Source organism: Salvelinus alpinus, chromosome 1, assembly GCF_045679555.1.
Source record: "Salvelinus alpinus chromosome 1, SLU_Salpinus.1, whole genome shotgun sequence".
NCBI lineage: Eukaryota > Metazoa > Chordata > Actinopteri > Salmoniformes > Salmonidae > Salvelinus > Salvelinus alpinus.
Window position 1 is genome coordinate 59,984,697 of NC_092086.1, and position 18,243 is coordinate 60,002,939.

At 41.8% G+C, this 18,243-nt stretch overlaps 1 protein-coding gene across 1 annotated transcript; it reads right to left on the reverse strand.

The window, feature by feature from the left end:
* Positions 1–398: 398 nt before the first annotated feature.
* On the reverse strand, positions 399–16,104 carry atp6v0ca (ATPase H+ transporting V0 subunit ca). The gene is made up of 3 exons (XM_071412631.1): positions 15,556–16,104; positions 1,793–1,976; positions 399–1,458 (listed from the first exon to the last, which is right to left on the reverse strand). Exons 1-3 carry the CDS (start codon positions 15,626–15,628, stop codon positions 1,254–1,256), a joined length of 462 nt encoding a protein of 153 aa, XP_071268732.1. The 5' UTR covers positions 15,629–16,104; the 3' UTR covers positions 399–1,253.
* Between the last annotated feature and the right edge of the window lie 2,139 nt (positions 16,105–18,243).

The window sequence follows — 18,243 nt, forward strand, 5'->3', positions numbered from 1 at the left end:
AGACGAAGCCCGCCAGTGAGCAACTGCAACCACACGGCTGGGGTTTACTTATTACGTCTTGCAATGGAAACCATTTACGAATGAAACGGGGACCTACCTGAATCTGTCCAGTTTTCATTTGGAATATTGATTATACCCCAGTACTACAGGCCAACAGTACGAATGAGAATGATGTCTTAAGAGTTAACAGACACACACACACTTTTACATGCCAGCCACCATAAACACAGTTAACTCCCACTCCAACATCTGCACATCAGAGACAGTCTCCATTGTAACCACTGGATACATGCATCCAGAGGAACTCAAAGCCCTTAGAACAATTACCCACAGTGCAATTAATCTAGCTATACAGATATTTATTAGATAGAGATATAAATACACGCACACACCTCATCTCATTGGGAACTCGATAAAACAGTTTTTATTAACATTTCAAGATCTTCATAAATAATTAGTGAAAAAACAACCAAACCAAAAAAATAGTTATCCATGTCCTCGTATTAGTTAGGTCCTTTAATGTGAAAATGGTCCCCAGAAAAATAAAATGATTTGTCCAAAAGTCCGTTCTTCGGACATTAAAAGAAAAAACAAAACAAAGGAACAATAACAATAAAAGCCATTTAGCAGACACACAAATGAGAAGAAATTGGGAGGAAGGAGGTAAACCGATACTCAAGCACGCACAGGACAAAAGCGTCACTACATTTACAAAGCGCATTTATAAGGGGTTGGCTAGTGGACTCAACGATGACTGTACAGGAAAAGAGATACGACTGGAATAGGACACTCTTCGCTTCACGCCCAATCTCAAATCAACCCCATGCCGTGTCCCAAATCGCACCCTATTCCCTATTGAGTGGACTACTTTTGACCAGAGCACTATAGCCCATATAACTCTGGTCAAAAGTAGTGCACTATGTAGAGAATATGGTGCCATTTGAGACACAATCCTTAACACCTCAAGATGCCTCCCTCGTAGATCTGACAGGCATGAATAAGCAATGTAGGTAGGTTTGTGGCTTTGCCATTACCATATTGCTAACACTTATTCAAACCTATTAGATCTACAAAGGACTAAGTAGTGTCACTAGGAAAGAAGTGGCTAAAGGGAGTCGATTTGGAACCAGGCGTAAAGGCATGCTCTCAAATTTGTTCTTTATTTCTTAGTTGTTTATATATGGAATGGATGACGTAGCGTTGACTCGACGTACACGGACGGACAGATGGACTTTGCTCTTTTCTTTCTTTCTCTATTTCGTGGAGAGGATGAGAGCCACAATAAGACCGTAGAGCCCCAGGACCTCTGCAAAGATCAGGATGAGGATCATGCCCACGAAGAGCCTGGGCTGCTGGGCCGTCCCTCGAACACCTGCATCGCCCACAATGCCGATGGCGAAACCAGCCGCCAGCCCACTCAGCCCCACGCTCAGCCCAGCACCCAGGTGGAGGAAACTCCTACAGGAGAGAGAGGTGAGAGATGGAGAGAGGGTAGAAAAAGTGAGGAGGGATGGAGATGGGTTGGAGAGAGGGATAAAGAGATGGGGAGGGAAAGAGAGGAAGATTTATTTAAAACAATTGCAGTCATAGCATCCCAAAGAGATTGCAGACCATCAGTTAACAGATGTAGTACATTACTAAAACACTTCTAAAAAACAATTGTGAAAAATCCACCAATCCTATCAAGTGGAGCCAATACAATATTACTACCAATCAGATCGTTTCAGGCACGCAGTGCCTAGCGGTAGACTTGAGAATGGGTAACTAGCATCTGCAATGTCTGAGCTCTTACTTGTAGAGGGTGACTTTCTCTGAAATGTTGTTGGCGATGAGCACCGCCACCACCAGCCCGTAGATGGCGATGATACCCGCCATGACCACAGGAATTATGGACTTCATGATGAGCTCCGGCCGCATCACCGACATGGCAGCGATGCCCGTTCCGCTCTTAGCCGTGCCATAGGCCGCCCCCAATGCTGGAGGAGAGAAGGAGAATTTAGAATTTCAAAAACACAGAATTCCATCCTACTTGGTCAACAGAACACACTTGAAACACACAACAAAAAAAAACATGAGAACCAGAGATTAGATTGTTATAGAGCGTGGGAATATTAAAAGCAATGGAGTTGACAGTACGGTGTGCGCTTCTTGATCAAAGCCCGTTTGTCACAGGTAAGCTTCCCTTTCAATGCTTCGTAGCTCTAGGAAAAACGGAAATCTATGAGGAAAACTCAATAGATCAACAAATGCGTTAGCACAATGGTAATGCCCATCACAATGGTTTCAGGAGTTTGTGTGCGTTTAAAGGGATAGTTTGGGATTTTGGCAAAGAAGCCCTTTTACTTCCTCAGAGTCAGATGAACATGTGGATACCGTTTTTATGTCTCTGCATCCAGTATGAAGGAAGTTATAGGTACAGTCGTGAGCCAATGCTAACTAGCGTTAGTGCAATGTCTGTTCCCATAGCAAAATTGGTAACTAATGTTAAGTCTAACGCTAGTTAACAACTCCATTCAAACTGAATGCAGAGACATAAAAATGGTATACACAAGTTCATCTGACTTTGGGGAAGTAGATAAAGGGCTTCCTTACCAACATCCCAAACTATCCCTTTAACTCTGAGGCTCACACCCATCTGTGATTGCAAAGGTTCCCAAATTCTTGAGAGCCTATATGGCTACCTTAATAGCTTAAAAATCAGTCCTCTTCTCCCCTTCAACTGTACTAATTGGCAAAGACTTGACAGGTAAACAATATGGTAAAAACTCAGCTCATCATTAGGATGAACACCTGGTCCGTTCTTTCAGCGAGGAGAGAGGATGCGAGGATTTAAGGAAAAACATTTAAAAATAAGCATTGTCTTAGAGGCATGGGAAAGAGGTAAACTGAACAAAAATGAACGTAACATGCAACAATTTCAAAGATTTTACTGAGTTACAGTTCATAGAAGGAAATCAGTCAATTGAAATAAATTCATTAGGCTCTAATTTACAGATTTCACATGACTGGGCAGGGGCGCCTCAGAGGGCATAGGCCCACCCACTTGGGTGCCAGGACCACCCACTGGAGAGCCAGGCCCAGCCAGTCAGAATGAGTTTTTCCCCACAAATGTGCTTTATTACAGACAGAAATACTCCTCAGTGGCCTCCCGAGTGGCGCAGTGGTCTAAGGCACTGCTTGAGGAGCCACTACAGGCCCGGGTTCTTACCCAGGCAGTGTCACAACCGGCCATGACCGGCAGTCCCATAGTGAGGCACACAATTGGCCCAGCATCGTCCACGTTAGGGAAGGCTTTACTTGGCTCATCGTGCTCTAGCTACTCCTTGTGGCGGGCCAGGCGCACGCAGCCTGACTTCAGTCATCAATTGAACAGTGTTTCCTCCGACACATTGGTGCGGCTGGCTTCCGGGTTAAGCTGGCGGCTGTTAACTTCTTGCAACTATAGGGGGTGCTGTTCCGCATTAGCATTTTTTGGTCTCCAAATTAAACTGCCTCGTGCTCAATTCTTGATCGTACAATATGCATATTATTGTTATTATTGGATAGAAAACACTTTCTAGTTTCTATAGCCGTTGGAATTTTGTCTCTGAGTGGTACAGAACTACTTCTACAGCACTTTTCCTGACAGGGAGTCAGATTTCAGAAATTTTGACCCCTGATCTGGGGTCGGTTTTAAGGTGCCTGTAAATGCTATGGAGAAACCGACACTGCCTACGTCTTCCTCTAGGTGTCAGTACGTCATCACGCTTTGAATGGAGTCGATTGCACAATCAGAGCCACTATAAAACAACAAAACGTGGAAGTACCGTCCTTTCCCTTCGCGCGTCTTACGCAAGATGGACATCGGACTTGCCTCCTTCCAAATGGTTGTTTAGCCAGTGATATTTCTCCGGTCATGTTTTTACTCGTTATAGTTGTTAAAAACATCATAATGTAGTTAATTTGAACCGTTTTATAGCAATTTATATCCGTTTAGTGCGATTTTGAGGAATTTCTTTGTCGTGCACTTTGAAGCTTTGGGCACGTTTCGGGGTCTCGGTCGATGTTAGTGGACATTTCGAAGGACAGAGGACATCTATCGACCAAAAGAAGATTAGACCCAAGAAAGGATACATTGCCCAAGAATCTGATGGAAAATCACCTCATAGTAAGAAATATTTAATATGATAAATCGTTGTTCTGTCGAAATATTTTAAACGCATAATCCGCCATTTTGTTTGTTATCGCTTCACTTGGCGAACCCTGTATTGCACAGTAAGGATAATTTTAGAAATGTAAATCAGCGGTTGCATTAAGAACTAATTTGTCTTTCGATTCCTGTCAACCCTGTATTTTTTAGTCAAGTATATGATTAGCTTTCGATTAAACTAGATCACTCTGAAAGATGACGTCCGACATTTTGAGGCTTGATTTGCTAGTATTTTCATTGTATAACCACGGTTTTGTATGGCTAAATATGCACATTTTCGAACAAACTCTATATGTATGTTGTAAAATGATGTTACAGGAGTGTCATCGGAAGAATTCTGAGAAGGTTAGTGAAAAAATTAATATATTTTGGCGATGATTACGTTATAGCTCTCTTTGGCTTGAATCGATGCTCTGGTAACGTTTGCACATGTGGTATGCTAACTTATCGATTTATTGTGTTTTCGCTGTAAAACGCTTAGAAAATCTTAAACATTGTCTGAAATCACAAGATCTGGGTCTTTCCATTGCTATGCTTTGTCTATTTTTATGAAATGTTTTATGATGAGTAAATTGGTCATACACGTTGCTCTCTTTAGTAATTCTAGTCGAGTTGTGATGGTCGGTGCAATTGTAAACTATGATTTCTACCTGAAATATGCACTTTTTTCTAACAAAACCTATCCTATACCATAAATATGTTATCAGACTGTCATCTGATGAGGTTTTTTATTGGTTAGTGGCTATTTATATCTTTATTTGGCCGAATTTGTGATAGCTACTGATGGAGTAAAAAACTGGTGGAGTAAAAAAAGTGGTGTCTTTTGCTAACGTGGTTAGCTAATAGATTTACATATTGTGTCTTCCCTGTAAAACATTTTAAAAAACAGAAATGATGGGTTTATTCACAAGATCTGTATCTTTCATCTGGTGTCTTGGACTTGTGATTTAATGATATTTAGATGCTACTATCTACTTGTGAAGCTATGCTAGCTATGCTAATCAGTGTGTGGGGGGGGTGGGGGGTGATCCCGGACCCGGGGTAGAGGCTCGTGAAAGGTTAAGGAGCGCAGTTTGGCGGGTCATATTTCGGAGGACGTATGACTCGACCTTTGCCTCTCCCGAGCCCGTTAGGGAGTTGCAGCGATGAGACAAGATTGTAATTGGATATCACGAAATTGGGGATTAAAAAATATATATATTTTAGAAAAATTAACATTCAATTATCTGGCCACAGATTAGTTGGATATTCCTGCAGTCAGAATGCCAATTGCACACTCCCTCAAAACCGGAGACATCTGTGGCATTGTGCTGTGTGACAAAAGTGGCCTCTCACTAACAGGGACATTCATTTGTATTTTTCTTCACCTTTATTTAACCAGATAGGCCAGTTGAGAACAAGTTCTCATTTACAACTGCGACCTGGCCAAGATAAAGCAAAGCAGTGTGACAAAAACAAGAGAGTTAAACAAACAAACATACAGTCAATAACAATAATAGAAACAAATTGAAAAATCTATGTATAGTGTGTGCAAATGTAGAAGAGTGGGGAGGTAGGCAATAAATAGGCCATAGAGGCAAAATAATTACAATTTAACATTAACACGAGTGATAGATGTGCAGATGATGATGTGCAAGTAGAGATACTGGGGTACAAAAGAGCAAGAATCTGCTATTTACAGATTGGCTGTGTACAGGTACAGTGATCAGTGAGCTGACAGCTGATGCTTAAAGTTAGAGAGGGATATATGACTCTCCAGCTTCAGTGATTTTTGCAATTCGTTCCAGTCATTGGCACCAGAGAACTGGAAGGAAAGGCGGCCAAAGTAAGTGTTGGCTTTGGGGATGACCAGTGAAATATACCTGCTGGAGCGCGTGCTATGGGTGGGTGTTGCTATGGTGACAAGTGAGCTGAGATAAGGCAGGGCTTTACCTAGCAAAGACTTATAAATGACAAACACATTTGTGCCCAAAATTTGAGAGAAATCAGCTTTTTGTGCATATGGAACATTTCTGGGATCTTGTATTTCAGCTCATGAAACATGGGACCAACACATTGCATGTTGCATTTATATTTTTGTTCAGTGTAAATAGCCACAAAACAAGGACAAAGTCTCCCTTCAGTAGAGGTTTGTTCTAAGTGAATTAGATAAACTTTTATGCCTGTGTGCAATGCTTCTAAAAATGAATCTTTCAACTCAGCTCTTCACATGCAGTGTTGAAGCACGAGGTGGGATAGGCTATAGGTTTTGTAGTTCTTTCACTTTGTGCAATTGATTTACCAGCTACGCAACAAAACAGCAGAAATGCTTTGAAAAAAGCTTCTGCAGAATTAATTTGTCTAGAATTGTGATCATACTTGACTTTTTATTCACAAATTTGAGTGAAATACTTGCACTGTGGAGACTGACCACTTGCCAACGTGGCTGGTGAATTAGACCCGCCAATGCCAAAATCTACCGGCATTTGACAGGTGTTAATTTTAGTCCCTGAATGAGAGATAATGGAGACATAGCCATGCAGTGCTGAACCCCGAAGGCAGTAGAGCTAGTCTAGCCAAACTAAAGTGAAAAAATTCCAGAGAGCGATGCCAGTCTGGTTTAACCAACCTAGAGCCCACACTACAGTCATGGCCAAAAGTTTTGAGAATGACACAACTATGAATTTTCAAAGTCTGCTGCCTCATTTGTATGATGGCAATTTGCATATACTCCAGAATGTTATGAAGAGTGATCAGATGCATTGCAATTAATTGCAAAGTCCCTCTTTGCCATACTGAATCCCCCAAAAACATGTCCACTGCATTTCAGCCCTGCCACAAAAGAACCAGCTGACATCATGTCAACCATGTTGACAGCATGCCAGGGCAGATTGCAGAGGTCTTGAAAAAGAAGGGTCAACACTGCAAATATTGACTCTTTGCATCAACTTCATGTAATTGTCAATAAAAGCCTTTGACACTTATGAAATGCTTGTAATTATACTTCAGTATTCCATAGTAACATCTGACAAAAATATCTAAAGACACTGAGGCAGCAGACTTTGTGAAAATTATTATTTGTGTCATTCTCAAAACTTTTGGCCACGACTGTACTTTAATTAGCCATGTAGCCTATTCTCACACCACCTCCACAAATATCAGTGTGGGGCACACACACAAGACGTTGGGCTTGGACAGTATCCAGACTGTCATAACAACCTTGTGCCATACCGGGATATTCGGTAATATCGTCAATGAACACAAGGGGCGCGATTTTCTAAACACCGTCTAAAACACATCTAATCAGAAGGTTAGCAATGCTAACAAGTACATGAATGAGAATGCTAACGAGTGCACTGCAGACATTTTATACAGTCTCTGACCTAAACAATTTGCAAGAAGGACATTTACAGCTCAAAGTTTTACAAGTAACTCAAAAGATGCTACTCACAGTTACTGCACACACAAAGCAAATATTAGACACAGCAAGGCTCTTGATCCAGGAGGGAATTCTCTGCTGTTACCAAGCGAAGCTTGATTTTGGAAGAAGCTAAACATTTAGCTAGATAGCTAACTAGCTACTAAATTTGCAAACCAAATGCACAACTGCAGAGCCTTTAGCACATTTTAGCCAGTTCTCTTATAACTATTAAGTTATCTAGCTGGCAAACCTTTAGTTGTGAATTCTATACTGTAACTCGAACACCTGCCGCGTGCTACACAAAAACTTGTGAGTGACTCACAAGGCTCAGGTCTCTCGTCGTTGTGTGCTTGTAAACAACCACCATGTGACTGGGGACTACCGGTAAGCTTCATAATGAAAAACTATGTGACCGATGAAATGAAGAACGCAATGTTCTTAATCTCCTAATGTATTGCAAAAGTTGACTTAAGGTATTTACTTAAAAAGTAGCTACAAATATTCAAACGTATAAATAGTTTCAATGGTAATGACACAGTAAGACTGAGTGACTGACAAGCAATCTAATACAGCACCTGACTACCCATATTCAATCAATAGCCAAGATGGTGCTAAATTCATTCGAGTTAGGGTACCTTCCTCATTTGATCAGAGCCGTCGCATTAATTTCCTCTCCGTTGGTAGAGCATGGTGATTGCAACGCCAGGGTTGTGGGTTCGCTTCCCACGGGGGGGGGGGGGGGGGGGGGGGCAAGTACGAAAATGTATGCACCCACTACTAAGTCGCTCTGGATAAAAGTGTCTGCTAAATGACTAAAATGGAAAACTACAACACTTTATTTTCCAAGGTCAGGGATGAAACATTGTAGCATTAACCAAAAAAGACCTATGTATACGACAACACCAAAGATGGTTAATAACGTTGCCCTTCTGCCGCGTTCAAAACAATTGAACTCTGAAATCTCAGACTTCCGAGCGCTCAAGACAACTGTGAACTCATAAAAAAATATATATTGGAACGGTCATCCACGTCGGAAACTCTGGCATCTTTCTAGAGCTCCGACCTGAAGATTACTGATGTCATGATTTGGGAACTTTGAGCTCCCAGTTGTCTTGAATGCACCATTCACACTGTCTTTGACCCACTCGCCAGAACCAGTCATTCACCCGCAGTCATACGACTCACGAGCTTAACGGCGGCCAGGGAATTTCCACTAGGGATGCACGATATATCGGTGAACATATCGGAATTGTCCGATATTAGCTAAAAATACCAACATAGGTATCGGCCCGATGTCTAGTTTAACGCCGATGTCGAGGCTGACGTGGATACCTATATAACGTAGGTACATGACGTAATGATGCCACGTAAAATGTTGCGCTACATGTGCAACACAGAATTCCTAACCTAGCCCACAATGTCTGCTGTGTGGATCGAGGAGTCAACAAGTCGTGCAGTCATTTGAAAGAGTAAGAACATTTCAGCGAGACAACTCAAAGGCGAAATCCATTAACGCCTAGATAATGGGATTCATCAACCCTTCTCTGTCGTGGGTGATGTTGGCTTTCGCGACTGGTCGAGCACCGGTACACACTAACGTTACCAAGTACGCTATTGTTCAAATGTTTCTCTACCGGAGTTACACAGTAATAACATCACTGCTATTAGCTTCATGACATACTATGGAACGCAGTTTGGGTCTTTGCGTGTCAAAAAAGACACACGTCAAATAACACTGTTCTATTATAGAATGTTGTGTGTTCTGAATTTGCACGTGCAAGCCAAGCGCCACCACTACTATCAGTAGCACTGTCAAAGCTGTACAAAGAAGTCTGCTAACAAGCAAACACCGGCCACGAACGATGTGTTTACAATACCACATTGGTAATAAAGCATTATTTGTTCGACAGCAACTTCTGGAGTAGCTAGTTAGCTTTAGCTTGGTACCAAGCTAGCACCAATACAACCAACCTGAAAACAATGACCAGTAGAAACTGCAGTCATTTTCACTATTCTTAGCAATGATTTAGGAATCCTTGTGAATAAGTATTAGCTAGGTAGCGACTTGTTCGCCTATTGAAATTGAACTTCAGTTCATGAAAATAAATAGCTAGCCAGCTACTTAACCCTGTTGCCCAAAGCTAACGTTATAAGCAGCCAGCTAGCTTAATCTGGCTAGTGAGGCTCGACCTGACCAGGTTGTGTTGTGAAGCTAGCCACAATAAGGATAAGGCACAATAGTGGGATTTGCAGTCTGCATTAAAAAAATCAAATAATAATACCTCTTTGAAAGTGATGCAGAAGGTTACAATTGGTGGAATCATGCCATATTTAGACTAAATAATGTTAAACAAGGTTGAAATGTGAAGCAATGAAATGGGGTATCAGTCTACTCGGTGACACCCACAGAACACCACTGTGAAGAGTTTATGCAAAAATTAGTGTTGTAGCTCTTATCGCGGGACTGTTACTGAAATCACCTCCCCAGTCAGCCTATTGTGTGTATTGACATTCAAATTGCACTGTACAGCTTTACCTAAGGATTGGGGATCAATGAAATGGGTTATCAGTTTACTCAATACCCAATATATTTTTCCCCAACGTCCGTCCTCAGAGTTAGACTCCAAAACATCCACGCAGTATTGTTTTTCCTCAGGAATAGTGTTCAATTCACATAGTTTGACAAATGTGGCTCAATTCACAGTCCCGCAATAAGAGCTGCAATGCTAATGTACTCTTGGTGTCACCGAGGAGACTGATGCCATGTCATTGATCCATAATCCAAACGTAAAGGCTGAACCAGTGAAATAAGTATGCCCCCAATGCAATTCTAAAGTATAATACATCAGTGTGATTAACAAATTTAACAAATTAGTCTTTTGTTGATTTTATATAACATTCCAAACTTGTTTAGCATGACCTATTCAATTATGGCACAATTCCACTATTTGTATTAATTTGCATCACTATCATTGCATCACAATGACATACTTTCATTTTGAAGGCTAACCACAAAGTCCACTATTGTGGCTAATCCATAGTGGCAAACTTCACATAGATGGGTCCAACTACCACTAATCAAATAAGAACTGTCTTATAAATTAAGGTTAATTTATATGACACCTAGCTATATAGTATACCGTCTTATAAATTAAGGTTATTTTAGATGACACCTAGCTATATAGTTAGCTAGCTAACTATAGCTACTGAAACAGATTGTTGTTTTGCTATGTTTTTGGGGAAGAACATTGTTTGCATCCATGAGCTAGCTAGCTTTTTTTATGACCAGCACTGTAGGTGCGCGAGACAACTTACCAGCATCATAGCATACGTATCGATGAATCATCGTGACATATGAAATACGAGTGATAGTGTAATCAATGTGTAATAACTACGAAAAAATTGTATGAACAAGTTAAATTATTATGTGACATGCAGTCATTTTCAGGTCCTGATTGGTCAACAAGCTTATTTGACACGGCAAATAGTGTTATTTGACGTGTATCTTTTTTGACATGCAAAGACCCAAACAGCGTTCCATAGAAATCCTGCTTGAGAACGAAACGACTGAACAACGAAGCAGCAAGTAAGTGAAAGAAATAGGTTTTGATTATGTTTTACTGGTAATGGGGACATATGTAAATGCCATCAAAATAACTTTTTGATCAGTGTGGTGTGTGTAACCTTTATTTGACTAGGCAAGTCAGTTAAGAACAAATTCCTATTTACAATGACGGCCTACCCCGGCCAAACCTGGACAACGCTGGGACAATTGTCCGCTGCCCTATGAGACCCCCAATCACGGCCGGATGTGATACAGCCTGGATTCGAACCAGGGACTGTAGTGACACCTCTTGCACTGAGATGCAGTGCCTTAGACCGCTGCATCCGTATGTGTGTTAACTATAGTAGAATGCTTAAAAGGCCGCTAAAATTGTAAATATCGGTTATCGGGTTTATTGGCAAGGAAAATAATGGATATCGGTATTGACCAAAAATGTCATATTGGTACATCACAAATGTAAAACTAAGTATATGTTCTCTAGAGTGCATAAAAATAAGTCTGATGATTTAAGCATATGTACTTTGGATGGTGTCCATATTGATTGTGTCCCTGCTTACACATATCTGGGCATCTGGTTAGATGAAAAACTGTCTTTTAAAAAGCATATTCATGAGTGAAGAACCTGAGAATAAAAATGGGCTTCTTCTATAGAAATAGGTCCTTCCTCTCGCTAAATACTAGAAAGTAGATGATTGATTCAGTCCATGTTCCTATCTGTCCTATACTATGGCGACATCATCTGTATGAACGCAGCTGCCACTTCATTAAAGCTGTTAGATGCAGTTATCCTACAAACGGGACATTAAAAACTGTAATATCCTACGTTTCACCGAGTCGTTGCAGAACGACAACATGGATAACATACAGCGGGCAGGGTTTTCGGTCCATTGGCAAGATGAAACAGGTGCCTCCGGTAAGACAAAGGGTGGCGGTCTGTGTCTATTAGTAAATAACAGCTGGTGAATGAAATCTAATATTAAGTAAGTCTCAAGGTTTTGCTCGCCTGAGGTAGAGTATCTCATGATAAGCTGTAGACCACATGATTTACCAAGAGAGTTTATCTATATTTTTCATAGCTGTCTATTTACCACCACAAACCGATGCTGGCAATATGACAACATTCAGAGCTTTATGGGGTCATAAGCAAACATGAAAATGCTCATCCAGAGGTGGTGCTCCTAGTGTCCGGGGACATTAATGCAGGGAAACAAATCCGTTTTACCTCATTTCTACCAGCATGTTAAATGTGCAACCAGAGAGAGAGAAAAAACATTTACTCCACACAGAAACACGTACAAAGCTCTCCCTCGCCCTCCATTTGGCAAATCTGACCATAACTCCATCCTCCTGTTTCCTGCTTACAAGCAAAAACTAAAGCAGGAAGTACCAGTGACTCACTCAATACGGAACTGGTCCGAGGACACAGATGCTAAGCTACAGGACTGTTTTGCTAGCACAGACTGGAATATGTTCCGTGATTCTTCCGATGGCATTCAGGAGTACACCACATCAGTCACTGGCTTCATCAATAAGTGCACTGATGATGTCGTCCCCACAGTGACCATACGTACATACCCCAACCAAAAGCCATGGATTACAGGCAACATCCGCACTGAGCAAAAGGGTAGAGCTACCGCTTTCAAGGAGCGGGACTCTAACCCGGACGCTTATAAGAAATCCCGCTATGCCCTCCAACAAACCATCAAACAAGCAAAGTGTCAATACAGGACAAAGATTGAATCATACTACACCGGCTCCGACGCTCATCGGATGTGGCAGGGCTTGACGAGCTAAATAACTTCTTTACTCGCTTCGAGGCAAGCAACACTGAACCATCAGCTGTTCCGGACGACTGTTTTGATCACACTCTCCGTAGCCGATGGGAGTAAGACCTTTAAACAGGTCAACATTCACAAAGCCGCAGGGCCAGAAGGATTAGAAGGACGTGTACTCCGAGCATGCGCTGACCAATTGGCAAATGTTTTCACTGACATTTTCAACCTGTCCCTGACCGAGTCTGTAATACCAACAGGTTTCAAGCAGACCACCATAGTGCCTGTGCCTAAGAACACCAAGGTAATATGCCTAAATGACTACTGACCCGTAGCACTCACGTCTGCAGCCATGAAGTGCTTTGAAAGGCTGGTCATGGTTCACAACACCATTATCCCAGAAACCCTAGACCCACTCCAATTTGCATACCACCCCAAAAGATCCACAGATGATGCAATCTCTATTGCACTCCACACTGCCCTTTCCCACCTGGACAAAAGGAACACCTACTTGAGAATGCTGTTCATTGACTACAGCTCAGCGTTCAACACCATAATGCCCTCAAAGCTCATCAATAAGCTAAGGACCCTGGGACTAAACACGCCCCACTGCAACTGGATCCTGGACTTCCTGACGGGCCACCCCAGGTGGTAAGGGTAGGTAGCAACATCTGCCATGCTGATCCTCAACACAGGGACCCCTCAGGGGTGCATGCTCAGTCCCCTCCTGTACTCTCTGTTCACTCATGACTGCATGGCCAGGCACGACTCCAACGACATCATTAAGTTTGCCGATGACACAAGTGGTAGGCCTGATCACTGACAATGATGAGACAGCATATAGGGAGGTCAGAGACCTGCTAGTGTTGTGCCCGGATAACAACCTCTCTTTCAACGTGATCAAGACAAAGGAGAGGATTGGGGACTACAGGAAAAGGAGGACCGAGCACGCCCCCATTCTACGCACTACCCAGAGGGTAGTGCGTACACCCCAGGCCATCACTGGGGCCAAGCAGCCTGCCATCCAGGACCTCCATACCAGGCAGTCAGAGGAAGGCTCCAAAAATTGCCAAGGACTTCAGCCACCCGTGTCATAGACTGTTCTCTCTTCTACTGCACGGCAATCGGTACCGGAACTCCAAGTCTAGGTCAAAAAGGCTTCTTAACAGCTTCTACCCCCAAGCCATAAGACTCTTGGAACATTTAATCAAATGGCTACCCGGACTATTTGCATTGTCCTCACCCCACCCCCCCATTTTTACCCTGCTGCTACACTCTGTTTATTATCCACGCATAGTCACTTTACCTCTACCTACATGTACATATTACCTCAATTACCGGTGCCCCCGCACATTGACTCTGTACCAGAACCCCCTGTATATAGCCTCGCTACTGTTTATTGTTTACTGTTGCGCCTTAAATTGTTATATTTCCCCCAAAAAATATTACAACTGCATTGTTGGTTAAGGGCTTGCAAGTAAGCATTTCACTGTAAGGTGAAACCTGTTGTCAAATTTGATTTGATCATTTTTGTGAAACAATCCTCAAAATGTTCTTAAAATTTGATGTTATGGTGCAATTCAAAAGGCTGATTGAGGACCTTATTACTGATGAATGTGTTCTTTTATGACCATATTCTTTCTGCATGCATTTTATATTTATATTGATGTGTGTATTTCCTGTAATTCTGGGCTCATCTGTAAAATAGACATTGGTCCAAGTTTGACTACCTGATAAAGTACAGGTTAAATAAAATTGATTTAAAATATATATTTTTCTAATCACCATATTTGGTTGAGAGGAAATGACAACTGGATGCTTCAGATGTATACATCCGGTGAAACATATGGCGCATTGTTCTATCTGTGGTTGAGTAGCCTTGGTGAGCAAGCTAGTTAAGCATGCTTGCTGCTAGTCGACACGATGACCAACCCCACGCGCCAAAGGTCGTTACTTAATGTATCGAATGTCTATTAGTTAACACACAAATACCTACATCAAACTGCATCAATAGAAATTGGCCAGCTTGTTACGTCAATGTACGATGGAAATCTCAAGTCCAAATGCCTACTCTCTCATCACTAGCGGTACTGGGGGGGGTACCCCTGTGACAACCATTTTGAACCCCCTTGTGGCACCCCTATATGTGGAGTATGAAATAATTTTTACATAACTAATTTTTGCTATCTTTCTTTTTTTACATCCGTTATTAGACAGTGGCAACGATGATGATTATGAACATGGTCTTTTGCCTGATAATGCAGTGAAGAAAAACGATATGACATCAATAACGTCTAATGTAACTGGCCCCTCTAACTACAACTGGTCCCAGCTTGGCCCCCCCAGTTGAAATGGTCTAGAACCGCCACGGTCTCTCACATCACAGCTGTGATGGCCAGTTGATCTAACAAGCAACCGCATCCTCTTGGCTTTTTTGACTTGCCCGCTCCATATTCAACACAAAATTCCTTAGTAGACATTTCGGGCGAGTGTAAAAAACACACACACACACACACACACACACACACACACACACACACACACACACACACACACACACACACGTTATGATTGAATAAGGCATATGAGACATATGACTGAACGAGGGTGTTGTGATAGTTAACGTTACCGCTGAAGACCATAGCCGCAGAGGCTCCCATCACTGCGAAGAACGGGGAGTATTCGGGACTTTCTGACGACATTCTTACAGGAAAAACTACTGACAGTGAAAGCGCGCAACCGTGTATTTCCTTTCTTTTAAACGTAAATGTTTCTGTCGATTCTCAACACTGTCAATTGCAAGGCCCTTTCATGCAGCACAAGGACGACAGTCGAAGAATCCACCTCTTCACAGGAACAGTGGCGTAACGGTAGAAAATGGCGACATGGAAAATGTCACATGATCAGTCCACTGGGCATGTCCCATTATGTCAATGTAGGCGTATCCAAAACATCATGCGTGTCATTTCATGTCCATTTCGTTAACGTAAGAATTAAAATAATATAATTTGTTGCCAAGAAAGGTATATAATTTAATCATCAAATAAATTAGATGATATCCCTAATTTTATCGTAATAGTGGTATGGTCCGCTGAAGGCTGTCTATGCCTGCCTGGTTGTAGCAGAGGCTGAAAAAAATATGGACGAAGCCATCGATGACGTCACCGCATTGTTTACTATGAGAATTCAGTGGCGCATCTGAAGATCATGAAGTGTCGTTTCAGCGTGTCACCATCTTGCTAAATGGAGGAGTTTTTGGAAACATCGCATGCACAGTTTGAGCTACTTTAGGAAGTGACGTTGCAGGCTAGCTCAGTGCTGCCCCGTCTTATTGAGTACAGTATATCAAATTGAAGGCCGACCGAGGTACAGCAGGCTGACATTAGCGACTTCGTCTGTGTGTGATTTTAAAGTAATCGATTGAAGGACATAGAGTGCCTTCGGAAAGTATTCAGACCCCTTGACTTTTTCCACATTTTGTTACGTTACAGCCTTATTTTAAAATGTATTAAAAAAAAAAAAAAAAATGTTTATCAGCAACCTACACACAATACCCCATAATGACAAAGAGAAAAATGTTTTTATACATTTGAGCAATAAAACAGAAATACCTTATTTAAAATTTCTGCAGCTTTCAAGGTCCCCAAGAACACAATGGCCTCCATCATTCTTAAAATGAAGAAGTTTGGAACCACCAAGACTCTTCCTTGAACTGGTCGCCCGGCCTCACTCATGCACAGACCGTAGGTGCAGTCAGCCTTTCTCCACAAGTTGAGGTTGTCATAGTACTCTGTGCGGTTGCCAGCTCGGTGGCCAGCCGCACGCACAGGGTGAAGGCTTCCATGGAAAGACCCTTCTGAGGGATACATGTCTATAGATGAAATGAAAGTAGGTAGGGGAGAGTGGGGTACGTTTAGACATTTCTACATTCAGCATCACTCCGTCAAGGGAAATATATTATTCTTTCTAACAAAGATATCTACATACAGTATATTTTAGGATGCTGTGTATCCATGGAAATAATCCGAATTCATTCAAGTTGTGCCAAGTGGTCTCTGGGTATGGGGTAAGTTGAGCCGCGGGATAGGATAAGTTAAGGTTGTTAAAACAGAAAAATCTTAACTGTTAAGCAAAAGTTAATACGTGTTGCCCCTCGTGGATAGTATTGGAGGCATCTGGACAAACGTTGAATACTGAGATCTATCTGTTGTGATCTCCCTGCAACAACAGGGATACAAGGCGCAAAGAGTGAGAGAATAGTGCTGAAGCGCAAAATCGGTTGTGTGTACGTCTGATATGCGATGGATTTGGTGTTATAATGTCACAATACTGGTCACAATAAACAGTGTGGTAGTCTTTTCAATATTTTATTGAGCAAAATCTGTGTGCATTAAGGAAATAGACGCCTGGCTCAAATAGAAGCCAGCCTCTAATAAGCGCCGGTTGTGTACAGTGATTGAAGCAAATAAGCAAATGGCCAGCTCTAGGAAGAGTCTTGGTGGTTTCCAAACTTCTTCCATTTAAGAATGATGTAGGCCACTGTGTTCTTTGGGACCTTCAATGCTGCAGACATTTTTTAGTACCCTTCCCCAGATATGTGCCTCGACACAATCCTGTCTCGGAGCTCTACTGACAATTCCTTTGACCTCATTCACTGTCAACTGTGGGACCTTATATAGACAGGTATGTATCTTTCCAAATCATGTCCAATCAATTGAATTGACCACAGGTGAACTCAATCAAGTTGTAGAAACATCTCAAAGATTATCAATGGAAAAAAGACGCACATTTCGAGTCTCATAGCAAAGGGTCTGAATACTTATGTAAATAAGGTTATTTCAGTTATTATTTTTTATTTATTTTTTTTAAACCTGTTTTTCTTTGTCATTATGGGGTATTGTGTGTAGATTGATGAGGAAAAAAAACTTTCTTTAATCAATTTTAAAATAAGGCTATGTTAGGTTCTAATTTTCATAGTAAATAACTCACGGGCACTAGAGAAACTTAACCAAGTTGAATTCTTCCCAAAGTGTCGATACAGCTGTAATTCATACAACCGACATTTCACACAAGCACTGATATTTAACCCTTTCTCCTAGGCTGAGTCTCCTCCTCCACAACTGAACAGTCAATGCATCTCTGTTGCTAGACAGAACCATAGTGATATCTGTTTGTCACGCCCTGACCATAGAGAGCCCTTGGTTCTCTATGGTGTTGTAGGTCAGGGCGTGACTAAGGGGTGTTCTAGTCTTTTCATTTCCATGTTGGTGCTCTTGGTATGGTTCCCAATTAGAGGCAGCTGATGTTCGTTGTCTCT